The sequence below is a fragment of the Lithobates pipiens genome, unplaced genomic scaffold, assembly GCF_037356315.1.
Source record: "Lithobates pipiens isolate NorthernLeopardFrog02 unplaced genomic scaffold, aLitPip1_a1.2 Scaffold_22, whole genome shotgun sequence".
Taxonomy (NCBI): Eukaryota; Metazoa; Chordata; class Amphibia; order Anura; family Ranidae; genus Lithobates; species Lithobates pipiens.
Window position 1 is genome coordinate 18598738 of NW_027507784.1, and position 19987 is coordinate 18618724.

General features: G+C 43.2%; 1 protein-coding gene across 2 annotated transcripts in view; it reads left to right on the top strand.

Moving 5' to 3' along the window:
- Window positions 1-10355: 10355 nt before the first annotated feature.
- Window positions 10356-19987, top strand: part of LOC143923366 (uncharacterized) — a 62566-nt gene continuing 52934 nt past the window's right edge. The window contains exon 1 of one of the 2 annotated variants that reach the window (XM_077446988.1): window positions 10356-10577. In XM_077446988.1, coding sequence (XP_077303114.1) covers window positions 10514-10577 — 64 coding nt within the window. In that variant the 5' untranslated portion in view covers window positions 10356-10513. The remainder of the gene's footprint in view (window positions 10578-19987) is intronic. The other variant, XM_077446987.1, reaches the window with a different exon arrangement.

The following is a 19987-nucleotide window of genomic DNA, read 5'->3' on the forward strand; positions in this document are numbered from 1 at the left end:
CCTGTAAACCGTACTGTCGAGAGAACAGGGACCAGTACGGTATCTATACGCACTACAGGAAACGAGAAGTCATCCTTCACTGTAGTTCTCGGTTGCCAGGCTAATGGCCAGAAACTACCATCCATGATCATTTTCAAGAGGAAGACACTGCCAAAAGAAAAGTTTCCGGTTGGCATCATCATCAAGGCTAACCCGAAGGGCTGGATGGACGAGGAGAAGATGAGTGAGTGGCTGAGAGAGGTTTACGTCAAGAGACCGGGTGGCTTTTTCCACAAATCTCCATCCCTATTGGTCTGTGACTCCATGCGCGCCCATCTGACAGATACTGTCAAAGCCCAAGTGAAGAAAACTAATTCGGTGCTTGCCATCATTCCGGGTGGATTAACCAAAGAACTCCAGCCACTAGATATAGGTGTCAACAGGTCATTTAAAGTTAAATTGCGAGCTGCGTGGGAGCATTGGATGGCAGAAGGCGAACACACATTCACCAACACAGGGAGGCAACGCCGGGCGAGTTACGCCACTATCTGCCAGTGGATCGTGGATGCCTGGGCGAAGGTATCAGTCCCCAGTGTAATCCGAGCTTTCAAGAAGTCCGGAATTATCACTGAACAGCTAAGTACCGGTACCGATGACAGCAACGAGACTGACTCGGATACTGATGAGAATGATGACAGGGATACGGGCGTGCTTGATGCCGAAATCGCCCAATTGTTAAACTCAGACACTGAAGATGAAGAATTTGATGGATTTGCGGGAGAAGAATAAAGTGAAAAAGTGAGTGTCTGGTTTTGTACGGTATTCACCGGTAACTGAACAGTGTTAAGAGTTATTGAAGAATAAAGTGAAAAAGTGAGTGTCTGGTTTTGTATTTAACTGAACAGTGTTAAGAGTTATTGTTATAGACCATTTTATGGTTATTGCTAAAGAGTTGAATAAAATTTGATTTACGGTACCGCATCAGAGTTTTGTTTCATTAAATGCGCCTTATAATCCAGTGCGCCTTATAGTCCGGTGCGCCTTATATATGGAAATATCCCATTAGCAGCCGATCATTGCTAGTGCGCCTTATAATCTGGTGCGCCTTATAGTCCGGAAAATACGGTGTATATATATATATATATATATATATATATATATATATATATATATATATATATATATATATATATGTTTGGGGGTTTTAAAGAGGAAGTAAACCCTGATGAGTTTACTTCCTCTTTCATTCCCTGCAAAGGTAAAGCATAATGGACTACGATGCATCGCATCGCATCGCATCGCATAGTAGTCTATTATGTGTCACTTACCTGACACAGGAGCCAGCGAAGTCACTGCTGTCCCCTGTAGTCCGGCGCATCCATCTTCTCGGTGGGTCTCGCTGCTCCGCCGCTGTCATTCAGCGAAGCCGCAATGACGTCACTCCCGCGCATGCGCACAGGAGCCGCCACGAGCGGCATATCGCCGTTTTCGGGTGCCGCGCTCAGTGCGCCTGCGCCGTAGACAGCGGTGCCTGTCTTTCGACAAATGTCTCCTAAACCGTGTAGGTTTAGGAGATATTTCTTGGACCTACAGGTAAGCCTTAATCTAGGCTTACCTGTAGGTCAAAGTGTGTTGTAAGGGTTTACAACCACTTTAAGCAACTTTCTACCAAACAATACTGATGTTAACTTGTAAACAACAAGTGTCATAAATAGGCTTTGTCCAGAAGTGTTTAAAAATAAAGCATACTGGTGTCAGTAGGGACTTGAAAAGAAAAACTTTTTTTAGGGTGAAACGTGTTATTTGTAGGAATGCAGCCTTATGGCATGGATATGCTTTGTTTTTAAAAGATGGAATTGAAAAGACTGACATGGAAAGGCTTGGAATTTATTTATTCCTGTTGTGCTGCTTATCCCATTTTTGAATCAAGAATGGATTTCTGCAGGGAGCCTGTGCTGGTTGGGTTGACTATTCCTTTGTTGTCAAAGAAATATAGAAAGATATTGTGTGGTCAGACCAATGCTTCTATTTCCATATCAATTATGGAGGACCGCCGCACTGGACAAACCTATCTATATCCCCTTCTTTTTGAAGGCATCTTATAACAGTATAATGACCCAGAAATAAATGACATTTTTGATATGTATGCCCTCCTCATTCCAGGACCTGCTTGTGCTATGAAACATAAAGTTCAAAGTGGTTCCTTTTAAAATAGGGTTTTCATAAAAAAAAAACTAAATAAACATGGCACACAAAAGACTAATTCATCTCTATCCAAAATGAATGACTTAAGGGAAGGAAACAAATCCTAACCGCACCATAAAATACCACTGAACTCGTACAATGCAATTATCATTCCTCTATTTGTGTCCCTCCTAGGAGACCGAAACTGGGCAATTATTCTAATGGTAGTAGAGCAGAAAATTTTTGCTCAAACAAGTTATAAGTTTTTCAGAAGAAATCTAACACAGTATACTTACTACTAAAAACAATATTATCAACCATAAAGCAGTAAGAAGGGTCGCTGGTTCGAATCCCAACCACGATACTACCTGCCTGGAGTTTGCACGTTCTCCCTGTGCCTGCGTGGGTCTCCTCCGGGTACTCCGGTTTCCTCCCACACTCCAAAGACATGCAGGTAGATTAATTGGCTTCTGTCCAAAATTGCCCCCTAGTATAGGAATGGGGACCTTGGATTGTAGGCTCCTTGAGAGTAGGGACCGATGTGAGTGTGCAATGTACAGGGATAGGGACAATTGTAGACACTCACTCAGGATGGACTGGTTTCTTTATTCAACCTTACTAACTATGTAACTATGTAATCACTTCAGCCCCAGAAGAATTTGTCCCCTTCCTGAACGGGCCATTTTTTTGCGATTCTGCACTGCGTCACTTTAACTGACAATTGCGCGGTCGTGCGATGCTGTACCCAAAACAAAATTTATGTATTTTTTTTACCCCACAAATAAGAGCTTTCTTTTATATATTTTTTCTACTAATGGCGGCGACCTGTGATTTTTAGATTGCAACATTGCGGCAGACAGATCGGGCACTTTTGACACTTTTTTGGGACCGCTGCCATTTATACAGCGATCAGAGCTATAAATAACCACTGATTACTGTATAAATGTCACTGGCAGGGAAGGGGTTAACACTAGGGGCAATCAAGGGGTTAAATATGTTCCCTCAGTGTGTGTTCTAACTGTAAGGGGGATGGAACTGACTGGGGGAGGAGACTGATTGCTGTTCCTAAATACTAGGAACCCACAATCTGTCTCTACTCCCCTGACAAAACCGGCATTCGTGTGTTAACACCCACAGATCCCCATTCTGGCTCTGTAAGGAGTGATCGCGGGTGCCCAGCGGACATCACGGCCGCCGGGCATGTGATGTGGCGGGCGTGCGTGTGTGCGCCCCCTATACCCATAAAGTGTCCGCCATACAGCTACGGCGATTCTGCCATACTGACGGCGGGTAGTCAGCAAATGGTAAAAGTGGTTGTTAATCCTTACATATACCCAATGAAGTGACTGGCCTCATGTGATACACACAGATGAAACAAATCATCCCAGATAAGTTGTACCTGTTTATCTGCAGTCTTCTCTTCTCTACATCTGTTCAAAAGATGGTAAAATGACACACTGCAGTGCTCAGAGAGAAATTACACGTTCTTAGCCCTTGTACACACGGTCGGACATTCCGACAACCTGGATTGTTCTGGATGCAGAGTATTTGAAATAATCTATTTGGACCATCTCTTGAGGATGCTTATTGAGGCCTTATTGTTAATATGCAATGGCCATCATGACCTTATAGACCCCATCCTGTGCTAAAATTTATGTATCCAATATGCTGTCCACAGATTTCCTCATCACCAGAAGGTGTCCCTTTTCCCTGCTAATATACCTTTCATAATGGAAGCTTTAATGCCGCGTACACACGATCAGACAACCCGCTGGACTTTGCAAAGGAGGCCCCCCGGACTTTCCGAATGAGCGGACCTGCACACACGCCCACACACGACCGGACTTTTCCGAGGGACCAGGTCCGGTGGACAATCCGCCGGACTATAGCGGGAGTCCGCCGGATTTTTTAAAATGAACGGACTTGCCCATACACGGAGTAAAGTCCGTCATTTTGAACGTGGCTCCAGGTAGACAGGACTAGCGAAGGAAGTCAATGTCGCTGCCTCCATCGGTGAGATTGACACCTCGCGAGCCCCGTCACCTGGTATGAATTTAAAGGAGAACCCCTACGCCAAAAAAACGGCGTGGGGGTCCCCCCAAAGTCCATAGCAGACCCTTATCCAAGCATGCAGCCCGGCTGGTCAGGAAAGGGGGTGGGGATGAGCGAGCGACCCCCTCCCCCTGAGCCATATCAGGCCGTGTGCCCTTAACATAGGGGGTTGCTTTGGAGCAGGGGGGCGCTGCACCCCCCACCCCAAAGCACCTTGTCCCCTTGTTGAACAAGGGCCTCTTCCCGACAACCCTGGCTGTTGTTTGTTGGGGGCTGCGGGCGGGGGGCTTATCGGAATCTAGGAGCCCCCTTTAATAAGGGGCCCCCCAGATCCCGGCTCCCCACTCTATGTGAATGAGTATGGGTAAATCGTACCCCAACCCATTCACCTGGGGAAAAAAAGTGTCAAAAATAAAACACACTACACAGGTTTTTAAAGTACTTTATTAGGCAGCTCCGGGAGATCTTCTTCCGACTTCGGGGGTCTCTTCCTTCTCCACGCTCTCCGGCCTCTTCTCCACGCCCCCTGGTTCTTCTGAAGGATACGGGTTTGGTATGGATTTTTGGGGGATACCCCATGCCATTTGTTCGGCGAAGGGGGTTCCACTTAAAATACATACCAGACTGAAGGGTCTGGTATCATCCAAGGGGGGAACCCCACACCATTTTTTTTTTCATTTTGGCGGGGGTCCCTCTTCATCCTCAGCACACAAGTCGCACCGCAAGTCGGATCATGATGAAATGCCAAACAAGGCTTAATGCTCTTTTTACAGTGTTAACCCTCGTTTAACACCTTTTACCTGGTGATGCTTCAGAAATTAGGCCTTATGCCCCGTGTACACGACCAGACTTTCCGGCAGACTAGGTCCGAAGGGATTAGTCCGTCGGATAATCCGATCATGTGTGGGATAGTCCGATCATTTTTCGAAAAAAAAAAATCAGATGGGCCTAGAAATAGAACATGTTTCAAATCTATCCGATGGACTCAAATCCGACTGCCTAAAATCGGGAAAACCGTTTGTCTGTGTGCTGGTCCGACAGACCAAATACGACACAAGGGCAGCTATTGGCTACTGACTATTGAACTTCCTTGTTTAGTCCCGTTTATGTCATCACGTTCAAAACGAATGGACTTATGGACGGACTTAGTCCGTTCATCTGAGGCCAAGTCCGTTTGTTCGGAAAGTCCGTCGGAACTCCCCCAAAAGTCAGTCGGGAAGACCGTCGGACCTAATCTGCCAGAAAGTCCGGTCGTGTTTACGCGGCACTACTGTTAATATGCAATGGCCATCATGACCTTATATACCTCATCATGTGCTCAAATTTATGTATCCAATTTCCTTATCACCAGAAGGTGTCGCTTTTCCCTGCTAATATTTACCTTTAAAAATGGAAGCTATTAGAAGCAATATAAATTAAAGTTTTCTTTTTGTTTTGTTTTTTTAATATATCAAGATAAGACATCATAAAATAAACCTACTTGCAGAGAATCTTCATTTACTACTTACAAATCTGGCTCTTCCCCTACAGGTGTTACATAAAGTGCTTTACACATTTTGTACTGTTTCTTACCATAAAGCTAATGAAAGCAGATCATACATTCTGAATCTGGGATTAGACCCGATAATGCAAATTAACAACTACGGGACATCCCCTTATTAAACATGGTCTATTAAGACCTCATGTGATTTGTTTGATTGGAGCTGTCCTGGTCGTAAAGACTTCAAGCCTTCAAAATCTCTGTCCTACCAAAAATTCTATATACTGCATGTTTTGCATTCTCCCAATCCCATTACGTAACTCCTTCTTTACATCACTCAACTGTTTGAATAAACAATACATGTAGTGAAGCCAAAGGACAATATTCACTAAAATCCATATTCAACTATAGAATCAGAAGCTGCATGGGGTACCCAGGACCTTCAGGTCCACTAATATGGACCAGTGCAAAATATTGGCTCTAAATCTCATCTGTGAAGCTCTGCGGTGATATTGAGTGAAACATAGATTCTGTAATAGGTTCTAGACCAGCCTTTCTCAACCTTTTCAACACAGAGGAACCCTTGAAATAGTTCTCCGGTCTCAGGGAACACCTGCTAAAAATGAGAAATCTACAACTTGTGATACAATAGTGTGATGGTCAGTGGGAAGAATGCTCCTTACACTTGTGGTCAATGATAAGAATTACCTCCTTACAGATAGCTAAAAGGATCAATGGTGTCAGTGGGAACTTATCTGAGAGGCAGAGATTTCCCAATGCTGAAGGAACCCCTAGCAAGCTTTGGAGGAACCCTAGTTGAGAATCACTGTTCTAGACTATGTATGACTCCACTGTATTCTCTGTGTCCCATTCCCCTAAACTCCTTCTTCTGAATAACTGCATGAAAGGTATCCCTCACATCTTAGTTATGTATATGCTTCTAGCTGCAGGACATCTTATTGCAAGGAACTGGACAATAGTGCAATCCCAAATATTTCCAAGATTCCAAAGTTCCTATGAAATAATGGTTGAATTTTTTTTTTATAGATGTACAGAAAAAATACTCATAGTTCTATTATGCAAAAAGTAATATTCCACCCTCATAATACCCATTATTCTGGTCTCAATATTTTTTTGGAGGGATTGACATGACTAGCAAAAATCCTTTGATTAGCCATTTTATTCTTGTCAAAATCCCATCAGAAAACACCCCCTTAACAGTGCTGTAGAATCTTTCCTTGGGATACTCAACTTTCAGGTGATCCTGAGGTAAGGCCCAGAGTTTTCAGCAGTGCCTACAGGAAGCTTCAGCAAGCAAGGGTATGAAGTTAGTAGTTTTTATATTTTTCTGTCAATGTTTTATTTTTGCATCTCTTGCACTTTTCTTCATAGGGGGTTCAATCCGAGGTTAACTTTAGTACATGTACACTTTTTATTTAGTGTACATGTCTTACAAAAGCTTTGTTTACCTAATATATCACATAGGCAGGCAGGGGCGGACTGACCATTCGGGCACTGCATTTTTTTAAAAATCCCAAGATTATAGCTGCTCAGCCTCTCCAGTACCTTTACAGTGTGTGTGTGTGTGTGTGTGTGTGTGTGTGTGTGTGTGTGTGTGTGTGTGTGTGTGTGTGTATATTCTGTGTGTGTACAGTGGTGTGAAAAAGTGTTTGCCCCCTTCCTCATTTCCTGTTCCTTTGCATGTTTGTCACACTTAAGTGTTTCGGAACATCAAACCAATTTAAACAATAGTCAAGGACAACACAAGTAAACACAAAATGCAATTTGTAAATGAAGGTGTTTATTATTAAAGGTGAAAAAAAATCCAAACCATCATGGCTCTGTGTGAAAAAGTGATTGCCCCCCTTGTTAAAACATACTATAACTGTGGTTGTCCACACCTGAGTTCAATTTCTATAGCCACACCCAGGCCTGATTATTGCCACACCTGTTCACAATCAAGGCATCACTTAAATAGGAGCTGCTTGACACAGTAAGGTCCACCAGAAGATCCTTAAAAGCTACACATCATGCCGAGACCCAAAGAAATTCAGGAACAATTGAGAAAGAAAGTAATTGAGATCTATCAGTCTGGAAAGGGTTATAAAGCCATTTCCAAAGCTTTGGGAATCCAGCGAACCACAGTGAGAGCCATTATCCACAAATGGCGAAGACATGGAACAGTGGTGAACCTTCCCAGGAGTGGCCGGCCGCCCAAAATTACCCCGAGAGCGCAGCGAGGACTCATCCAAGAGGTCACAAAAGACCCCACAACAACGTCCAAGGAACTGCAGGCCTCACTTGCCTCAGTTAAGGTCAGCGTTCATGCCTCCACCATCAGGAAAAGACTGGGCAAAAATGGCCTGCATGGCAGAGTTCCAAGGAGAAAACCACTGCTGAGCAAAAAGAACATCAAAGCTCGTCTCAATATCTCCACAACACATCTTGATGATCCCCAAGACTTTTGGGACAACATTCTGTGGACCGATGAGACAAAAGTGGAACTCTTTGGAAGGTGTGTGTCCAAGTATATCTGGCGTAGAAGGAACACTGCATTTCATAAAAAGAACATTATACCAACAGTAAAATATGGTGGTGGTAGTGTGATGGTCTGGGGCTGTTTTGCTGCTTCAGGACCTGGAAGACTTGCCGTGATAAAAGGAACTATGAATTCTGCTGTCTACCAAGAGATCCTGAAGGAGAATGTCCGACCATCTGTTCGTGTATTCAAGCTGAAACGAACTTGGGTTCTGCAGCAGGACAATGATCCTAAACACACCAGCAAGTCCACCACCGAATGGCTGAAGAAAAACAAAATGAAGACTTTGGAGTGGCCTAGCCAAAGTCCTGACCTGAATCCTATTGAGATGTTGTGGTATGACCTTAAAAAGGCCGCTCATGTTTGAAAACCCTCTAATGTAATTAGGACAATTCTGAAAAGATGAGTGGGCCAAAATTCCTCCAGGACGCTGTAAAAGCCTCATTGCACGTTATCGCAAACGCTTGGTTGCAGTTGTTGCTGCTAAGGGTGGCCCAATCAGTTATTAGGTTTAGGGGGCAATCACTTTTTCACACAGGGCCATGATGGTTTGGATTTTTTTTCACCTTTAATAATAAACACCTTCATTTACAAATTGCATTTTGTGTTTACTTGTGTTGTCCTTGACTATTGTTTAAATTGGTTTGATGTTCCGAAACACTTAAGTGTGACAAACATGCAAAGGAACAGGAAATGAGGAAGGGGGCAAACACTTTTTCACACCACTGTATACTGTGTGCGTATATTATGTGTTTGTGTGTGTATGCTCTATGTGTGTGTGTATACTGCGTGCGTATATTATGTGTTTGTGTGTGTATGCTCTATGTGTGTGTGTATACTGCGTGCGTATATTATGTGTGTGTGTTTGTGTGTGTATTCTGTGTGTGTATACTGTGTGCGTATATTATGTGTGTGTGTGTGTGTATTCTGTGTGTGTATACTGTGTGCGTATATTATGTGTTTGTGTGTGTATGCTCTATGTGTGTGTGTATACTGTGTGCGTATATTATGTGTGTGTGTATACTGTGTGCGTATATTATGTGTGTGTGTATGCTCTATGTGTGTGTGTATACTGTGTGCGTATATTATGTGTGTGTGTGTGTGTGTGTGTATTCTGTGTGTGTATACTGTGTGCGTATATTATGTATGTGTGTGTGTATTCTGTGTGTGTATACTGTGTGCGTATATTATGTGTGTGTGTGTATGCTCTATGTGTGTGTGTATACTGTGTGCGTATATTATGTGTGTGTGTGTATTCTGTGTGTGTATACTGTGTGCGTATATTATGTGTGTGTGTGTATGCTCTATGTGTGTGTGTATACTGTGTGCGTATATTATGTGTGTGTGTGTATTCTGTGTGTGTATACTGTGTGCGTATATTATGTGTTTGTGTGTGTATGCTCTATGTGTGTGTGTATACTGTGTGCGTATATTATGTGTGTGTGTGTATTCTGTGTGTGTATACTGTGTGTGTATATTATGTGTGTGTGTGTGTGTGTGTGTGTGTATTATGTGTGTGTATACTGTGTGCGTATATTATGTGTTTGTGTGTGTATGCTCTATGTGTGTGTGTATACTGTGTGCGTATATTATGTGTGTGTGTGTATGCTCTATGTGTGTGTGTATACTGTGTGCGTATATTATGTGTGTGTGTGTATGCTCTATGTGTGTGTGTGTATACTGTGTGGCCCCATAATCTATTGCCTGGGGGGCCCCATAATCTCCTATTGCCCGTGGCCCCCATAATCTCCTATTGCCTGGGGGGCCCCATAATCTCCTATTGCCCATGGCCCCCATAATCCTCCATTGCCTGGGGGCCCCATTAGTTGTCAGTCCGCCCCTGCACATAGGTTTGTTGCATCTCTCAATGGGGATAGGTGATACCTGGCAGTAACATAAATATAAATCTACCAGTAATAAAACAATATCAAAAAACACAATACACACATTGTATTTAGGAAGATTGGGTTGTTATTCTATGTATATCAAAGATGTGATAAAAAAAAAAAAAAAACTTGATTAGCAAGGATATACATAAGCCCTTCTTGTTTGAGGCAATATCATTGACCTTTCTAATGGGATTATAGATATAAATATTATGAGAAAGTACATTCCAAAGTTGCTGTGGTGTGTGCCAAAGGGAGCGTTGTGTTTTTCTAATTTGTAAGAAAATGTTATAAAAAGAAGACAGAAAAGCCTGACCTATGTCATCTGTGAGCAGAGGGTGTTGGGGGCAGGTTATGGTAGGGAGGAATCAATACAAAAAGTAGAATTCTAAAATGAGAGGCCAAATGTCCCTCTCCTTCCTCCTGGTCCTGCTGTGTGCTTCTAATGGATGGACACGTAAGTATTCCTCTTGACAATTTCTCTATGTATACCTGAATTCTGTGTAGGGGAAGGGAGGTTGGTATACTCTTCGGAGAAGCAATAGCTACTCACCTTCTATGAGAATCAAAAGTAAGAAAGTAAAATTACTGAGAAGGAGGCTCTTAACACTAGGTTGATCTAGACAATGCCCCAATGTACAGGAGAAGGTGGAGGCCATGAGTTGATATGGTGCTGGTCTTGTCGTGGAGCCTCTTATCTGGCAGAGCGGTGTAGTACTGAATTGAGTGACATATAAAGGGTGCAAAACAACTTATTTAAAAAAAGCAATTGTTCTAACCTGTCTCCATACCATGGATATGGGTTTACTTCTCTTTGGTAAATCACCAATTGTGAAGACATTCCTCCAATATAGGAACGTATCTTTATGTTGGGTCCTTTTGACCAAATTTTTTACATGTTTGGAAAATAGATCCCTCAACACATTAATTGCATACCAATTCAGGAATCCAAATTTCTAAATAATACATCTTAATAATATTTTTTTTTCCTGGAAGCTTATTCCAATTTTTAAAAGTCAAAAATTATTACTTTAAACCCAACTATTAATTCCCAGTTCTAATACGGTGGAGAATTACAAAGAGTATTTTCACATAATGGGCAATAAAGAGGAATAACCAATGAGTTGTAGAGAAACGCCTTGGAGTTCTCCTGGGCAATTGCACTTATCTTTTAACACGCTGTATCTGAGAAAGCTGCTTAATTCTAAACTACATGAAACATGTATCTTTTAGTAATATGAGCCATACTATTCATTCATACTAATTCACCAAATACATTTCATTTATAGATACTTATCTTCTATAATGTATTTGCCATGTATTAATGCTTTGTTAGGAATCTTTTTGTACTTAAAGAGGAAGTAAACCCTGATGAGTTTACTTCCTCTTTCATTCCCTGCAAAGGTAAAGCATAATGGACTACTATGCATCGCATCACATAGTAGCCCATTATGTGTCACTTACCTGACACAGGAGCCAGCGAAGTCACCGCCGCCCCCTGTAGTCCGCCGCATCCATCTTGTTGGTGGGGTCTTGCAGCTCCGCTGCTGTCATTTGGCGAAGCTGCGATGACGTCACTCCCGCGCATGTGCACGGGAGCCCCACGCGCGGCAACTCCGTCGCTGAGAATGCCGCGCTCAGTGCGCCTGCGCGCCGCTGTCTATGGCGCATGCTCCGTAGACAGCGGTGCCCGTTTTCGGGCAAATATCTCCTAAACCATATAGGTTTAGGAGATATTGCTTGGACCTACAGGTAAGCCTTAATCTAGGCTTACCTGTAGGTCAAAGTGGTTTGTAAGGGTTTACAACCACTTTAAGATTATTTAATGTCCAGTTGGTATGACAATCTTATTGCTTCTTTCACTTGGTCCACATTTATATTTTTTTTATTATTTTCTGTCCTACCTGGGCAATTCATAAATAATAACATTGGCAAAAAGTAAGCCCATGAACACTTAGTCCTTGTACACACGGTCAGACATTGTCCGATCGGACCGTGTTGTCGGATAATCCGACCGTTTGTGGGCTCCATCGGACTGTTTCCGTCGGAATATACGACCAACAAAGTTTTAGAGCAGGACTATAAAATTTTCCGACAACATGATCCGATCGGACTTTGTCCGATCGTTTGTACAGAATTCCGATCAGACAAAGTGCCACTCATGCTCAGATCAAATTCCTACACCAAAGCTATTGGCTACTAGCCTGAACGTAGTCCCGTTGTAACGAAATAACGTTTGTATATTATATATATATATATATATATATATATATATATATATATATATATATATATATATATCCACTTTCAGACCAGACCATTTTGCTGGTAAATGACCAGAGGTCTTTTTACACTTTGGCACTGCGCTGCTTTAACTGGTAATTGCGCGGTCATGCAATGTTGTACCCAAACAAAATTTGCGTCCTTTTCTTCCCACAAATAGAGCTTTCTTTTGATGGTATTTGATTGCCTCTGCGATTTTTATTTTTTGCGATATAAACGTAAAAAGACCGCAAATTTTGAAAAAAAATGATATTTTCTACTTTTTGTTATTAGAAAAATCCAATAAACTCAATTTTAGTCATACATTTAGGCCAAAATGTATTCAGCCACATGTCTTTGGTAAAAAAAAAGTCAATAATTGTATATTTATTGGTTTGCGCAAAAGTTGTCACATCTACAAACTAAGGTACGTTTTCTGGAATTTACGCAGCTTTTAGTTTACGACTGCCTATCTCATTTCTTGAGGTGCTAAAATGGCAGGGCAGTACAAAACCCCCCCAAATGACCCCATTTTGGAAAGTAGACCCCCTAAGGAAATTGATAAGAGGCATGTTGAGCCCATTGAATATTTTATTTTTTTGCCTCAAGCGATTGAATAATGACAAAAAAAAAAATTTTTTTTTTTTTTTACACAAAGTTGTCACTAAATGATATATTGCTCACACATGCTATGGGCGTATGTGAAATGACACCCCAAAATAAATTTTGCTGCTTCTCCTGAGTACGGGGATACCACATATGTGGGACTTTTTGGGAGCCTAGCCGCGTACGGGGCCCCGAAAACCAAGCACCGCCTTCAGGCTTTCTAAGGGCGTAAATTTTTGAGTTCACTTCTCACTACCTATTACAGTTTTGAAGGCCATAAAATGCCAAAATAACATAAAACCCCCACAAATGACCCCATTTTAGAAAGTAGACACCCCAAGCTATTTGCTGAGAGGCATGTTGAGTTCATGGAATATTTTATATTTTGCCACAAGTTGCGGTAAAATTACAAACTTTTTTTTTTTTTTTTTTTTTTTAACAAAGTTGTCACTAAATGATATATTGCTCATGCATGCCATAGGCATATGTGAAATGACACCCCAAAATAAATTCTGCTGCTTCTCCTGAGTACGGGGATACCACATATGTGGGACTTTTTGGGAGCCTAGCCGCGTACGGGGCCCCGAAAACCAAGCACCGCCTTCAGGCTTTCTAAGGGCGTTACAGTTTTGAAGGCCATAAAATGCCAAGATGGCACAAACCCCCCCCAAATGACCCCATTTTGGAAAGTAGACACCCCTAAATTTAGGGGTACACTAGTGAGACTAGGTAATAAATGGCGGGTGCCCTGAAACTATAAAAAAATAACTAACCAACCAGCGTCACCTGTAACAGTTATATGGTGATCACTGGTGAAAGGGTTAACTAGGGGGCAATCAGGGGGCTTTATGCGGTAGTATATGGGGGTCCCTGGCGCTATAAAAAGCTGCAGCGAACCTAAATACCTACCTGCCTAACTAGCGTCACCAAAACGATCGCTTATTAGGCTGGGTTCACACTGGAGCGATGCGGGAACGCCACGAATGCGCGGCGGGTTCCCGCATCGCATGCCTCCCGGCGGCAGTTCACACTGCCCTATGCGAACTGCTGGGAGTGTCAGTGAAATGTTACTGACACCCCCAGATCAGTTCGCATATCGCAGTGCGATCTGCAAACTCGGATCGCATGGTGTGAACACCCATGCGATCCGATTCTGCTGCGGGCCAAAAAAAGGGTCCCGTGCGAATTTGCGGCGGGTGCGGCGGGTGTGGCGGGTGCGGCGGGTGCGGCGAATGGCTGAACTCGAATCGCACAGAGATCGGATGTGATTTGCACTGCAGTGCGGTGCGAATCACATTCGTTCTCATAAACCGCTGCAATGTGAACCCAGCCTTAGTGACACTGGCGACGGGGGGTGATCACGGGGTTAAACCTTTATTGGGGGGGTTAGGGGGGTACATTAGAACTAAAGGGGGCTAACTCTAATTGCCCTAACAGTTATTACAGTCACAAATGACACCAATGCAAAAAAAAAATGACATTGGTGTCACTGTGACTGGGGGGCAGGGGTAATTGGGGGGGGTGATCGGGGGGTAAAGGGGGGGTGTGAGTGTGCCTGGCATGTTCTACTGTGTGTGTAGAGTGTTGGTGCAACTCACCGATCCGCTCTCCTCCGTGTCGGAACGAAAAATACCGACACGGAGGAGAGAATACATCACTTCCTCTCCTGTGTTTACATTACAGGAGAGGAAGTGATGTCACCGGGGATTTCTATTCGTCGGGAGCGATCGCGAGGGGGTGGCCATGAATGAATGGCCGCCCCTTCGTCCCGGATCGCTCCCGGACGAAAACCGACCGCCGCAGGCACCGGGCGGGGGCCCGATCGGGCCCCCGACCCGCGGGAGGCAAGGGACGTACATGTACAGTGGTGTGAAAAAGTGTTTGCCCCCTTCCTCATTTCCTGTTCCTTTGCATGTTTGTCACACTTAAGTGTTTCGGAACATCAAACCAATTTAAACAATAGTCAAGGACAACACAAGTAAACACAAAATGCAATTTGTAAATGAAGGTGTTTATTATTAAAGGTGAAAAAAAATCCAAACCATCATGGCTCTGTGTGAAAAAGTGATTGCCCCCCTTGTTAAAACATACTATAACTGTGATTGTCCACACCTGAGTTCAATTTCTCTAGCCACACCCAGGCCTGATTATTGCCACACCTGTTCACAATCAAGGCATCACTTAAATAGGAGCTGCTTGACACAGTAAGGTCCACCAGAAGATCCTTAAAAGCTACACATCATGCCGAGACCCAAAGAAATTCAGGAACAATTGAGAAAGAAAGTAATTGAGATCTATCAGTCTGGAAAGGGTTAAAAAGCCATTTCCAAAGCTTTGGGAATCCAGCGAACCACAGTGAGAGCCATTATCCACAAATGGCGAAGACATGGAACAGTGTTGAACCTTCCCAGGAGTTACCGGCCGCCCAAAATTACCCCAAGAGCGCAGCGACGACTCATCCAAGAGGTCACAAAAGACCCCACAACAACGTCCAAGGAACTGCAGGCCTCACTTGCCTCAGTTAAGGTCAGCGTTCATGCCTCCACCATCAGGAAAAGACTGGGCAAAAATGGCCTGCATGGCAGAGTTCCAAGGAGAAAACCACTGCTGAGCAAAAAGAACATCAAAGCTCGTCTCAATTTCTCCACAACACATCTTGATGATCCCCAAGACTTTTGGGACAACATTCTGTGGACCGATGAGACAAAAGTGGAACTCTTTGGAAGGTGTGTGTCCAAGTATATCTGGCGTAGAAGGAACACTGCATTTCATAAAAAGAACATTATACCAACAGTAAAATATGGTGGTGGTAGTGTGATGGTCTGGGGCTGTTTTGCTGCTTCAGGACCTGGAAGACTTGCCGTGATAAAAGGAACTATGAATTCTGCTGTCTACCAAGAGATCCTGAAGGAGAATGTCCGACCATCTGTTCGTGTACTCAAGCTGAAACGAACTTGGGTTCTGCAGCAGGACAATGATCCTAAACACACCAGCAAGTCCACCACCGAATGGCTGAAGAAAAACAAAAAGAAGACTTTGGAGTGGCCTAGCCAAAGTCCTGACCTGAATCCTATTGAGATGTTGTGGTATGACCTTAAAAAGGCCGTTCATGCTCGAAAACCCTCTAATGTAACTGAATTAGGACAATTCTGCAAAGATGAGTGGGCCAAAATTCCTCCAGGACGCTGTAAAAGCCTCATTGCACGTTATCGCAAACGCTTGGTTGCAGTTGTTGCTGCTAAGGGTGGCCCAACCAGTTATTAGGTTTAGGGGGCAATCACTTTTTCACACAGGGCCACGATGGTTTGGATTTTTTTTCACCTTTAATAATAAACACCTTCATTTACAAATTGCATTTTGTGTTTACTTGTGTTGTCCTTGACTATTGTTTAAATTGGTTTGATGTTCCGAAACACTTAAGTGTGACAAACATGCAAAGGAACAGGAAATGAGGAAGGGGGCAAACACTTTTTCACACCACTGTAAGTCCTTATGCCTGCCCGTGCCATTCTGCCGACGTACATCGGCGTGCGGCGGTCGGCAACTGGATATATATATATATATATATATATATATATATATATATATATATATATATATATATATATATATATATATATATATATATGAACGATCGTATTTTCCGACAACTTTGTCCGACTGTGTGTATGCAACAGTTTTGGATAAAATCCATTGGACAAAATCCGACGGATTTGGTTGTCAGAATGTCCGACCCGTGTGTACAAGGGCTAAGACCAGTGACTTAGACTTTTCTTTTAGGTTTGATGCTCTTTTAAAGTAGTTTTCCAACTATTACAAGGCACTTCTGATCAATCTAAATCATTACACAGAAGAATCTTCCCTTTAGTATTGCTTTAATAAAATTGAGAAGGATCTGTTATCCTGATTTTTAATCACTTAAGGACCGGGCCTCTTTTTTTAGATGTGGTGTTTACAAGTTAAAAACATTTTTTTTTTTTTTTTGCTAGAAAATTACTTCGAACCCCCAAACATTATACATTTTTTTATAACACCTTCGAGAATGAAATATTTTCTCTCACACTGTATGTGCGCAGTTTTAATTAAAAAAAATAAGAAAACAGTAAAGTTAGTCCATTTTTTTTTTATATATTGTGAAAGATAATGTTATGCCGAGTATATTGATACCCAACATGTCAAACTTAAAAATTGCGCATGGAATGGTGACAAATTCAAAATCTCCATAGGCAACATTTAAAAAATTCTACAGGTTGCATGTTTTGAGTTACAGAGGGGATCTAGGGCTAGAATTATTGCTCCTGCTCTCCCGATCGCTGCGATATTTCACATGTGTGGTTTGAACACCGTTTTCATATGCGGGTGCTACTCATTCAGCTCGGGCAGGGTGCGTTTACTTTTTTTTTTCCTTATTTATTTTACCTTTTGTTTTTTATTTTTACACTGTTTAAAAAAAAAAAAATTAAAATGTGTCCCTTTTATTCCTATTACGAGGAATGCATCCATTGTAATAGAAAAACGCATGACAGGACCTCTTAAAGAGGTGTTCACTTTAAAAAAAAAAAAAAAATTCAGCAACTAAAAATACTACAGCTGCTGACTTTTAATAATCGGACACTTACCTGTCCCAGGGTCCAGCAATGCGGGGGAACGAAGCCCCCCGCTCGTCTTCCCCTCCACTCGGCGGCGCCGGCATTGCAACTGTGGGCACCTGGCTGTGGCTTCACAGTCATCTGGGACCTGTCACATGTCCCAGATGACTGACAGGAGGGAAGGGGCAGAGCTGAGCCCTTCCTGTGCCAAGGGGAAGTGATGTCACCAGCCCAGGCACTGAAGGAGGCAGACTACGAGGGACCCCCTAGCAACAGGCATTTAGAGGTGAGTTAAAAAAAAAAAAATGAATTTTAATATTTTTTTTTTGTGTGTGTGTAACACCACTTTAAATATGAGATCTGGGGTAAAAAAGACCTCAGATCTCATAAGTACTCTGAAATGCAATAAAAATAAATAAAAAAATTGTCATTTAAAAAAATTATTTAAAAAAAAAAAGTCCTTTTAAAAGCTATTGGGTGGAAGTGATGTTTTGACCACCCTGCAGGGTCATGGAGACGGGTTCCCCTCACTCGTCTCCATGCACAGTCAGTGAGAGGACGCGATTGTCTCCGCTGCTGCCAACAGCTCCGGTAAACGACGGCGGGCACCGGAGCGCGGCGGGAGGGTCCCCTCACCCACCACCGATAAAAGTGATCTTGCAATGAATTCGCAATACAGACCACTTTTATCTTGTAGTCGACCGCCGGCCGAATACGGGAATACCGGGGTTATGGCAGCTAGCTGCTGCCATAACAATGATATCCTCCTTCAAAGTGAGGACGTATATCGGCGTTCGGCAAGTGGTTAAAGTTCCTATGTAATACTATTTAACCTCTTGAGATCCACGCTATAGCCGAATGACGGCTACAGCCCGGACCTCCTTTGCTAGGACTACGTCTATTGGCGGCGCGCTCTGTGATCGGCGAGTCAATGAGACTCGCCTGGTCACCGATCCGAGCAAGGGGTCGATCCCAACCCCTTACCACATGATCAGCTGTCAGCCAATGACAGCAGATCATGTGACAAAAGAGAGTCGGTAATTGGCTATTTTTCCTCCTCGCGCTGTCAGAGAAAAAAAAAGCCGATCACCGGCGGCCGTGATCGGGACATCAGTCCCGATCACGGCCAGTGTATCAGTGCCCACCTGCCCCCTGCCAGTAACCCCCAGAGCATTAATAAAGTGCCACCCAGCAGTGCCACCCATCAGTGCCCATAATGCCACCCAGCAGTGCCATACATCAGTGCCCACAGTGCCATACATCAGTGCCACCTATCAGTGCCACCTATCAGTGCCCACAATCTGCCTCAACAACATTGCTGCACCTCAGTGCCACATATCCGTGCCCATCAGTGTCATCTACCAGTGCCCATCAGTGCCCAGCAGAGCCACCTATCAGAGCCACCTATCAGTGCCACCTATCAGTGCCCATCAGTCCCATCTATCAGTGGTACCTATCAGTGCCCCTTAGTGCCACCCATCCGTGCCACCCATCCGTGCCACCCATCCATGCCACCTATCAGTGCCCATCAGTGCCGCCTTATCTGTGCCCATCAGTACTGCCTTATCTGTGCCTATTGGTGCCACCTTATCTGTGCCTATTAGTGTCGCCTTAACTGTGCCTATTAGTGCCCACCAGTGCCGCCCCACCAGTGCCGCCCATCAGTGCCGCCCATCAGTGCCCACCAGTGCCGCCTCATCAGCGCATTTCAATGAAGGAGAAAAATGACCTGTTTCCAAAATTTTATAACAAACTATTAAACATGATTTTTTATTTGTTTTTTATTTTGCATCTTTTTTTGTTTGTTTAGCAAAAAATAAAACTCCCAGCTGTAATTAAATACCACCAAAAGAAAGCTCTATATGTGGGGAAAAAAATCATAAAAATTTCATTTGGGTACAGTGTTGTATGACCGCGCAATTGTCATTCAAAGTGCATCAGCGCTGAAAGCTGAAAATTGGTCTGGGCATGAGGGGGGTTTAAGTGCCCAGTAAGCAAGTGGTTAAACTCCATGGACAAGCTATACCAACCACATCATTAATTTGAAAAGTTAACTCATAAATGCTCTATAGCAGTACTAGTTACTATATGGGAAAGGAAATATGAAGGATTTTTATTGATTTTTTTATGCAGTGACTTTGCATTTGGTGATATGATAAATAACATAGGAATCTTTTTTTTTTTTTGGCCAACTCTCCCATTTTTAAAGGTTATAAGGACCTTTTGGTTAGAACATTTTTAAAACTGGATTTTATCATCTTCCCCATCTGAGCTCAGATTCTGATCTGCTCCATGTGGGTGTTCATCTCAGATTAAACATTTGCTCTGCATGGCTAACCAATCTTCTCCATGAGCAATGGAAGGGACAAGGAGCTAACACTCCAGGAAGAAGTGCCGACTTGTCAAGTGG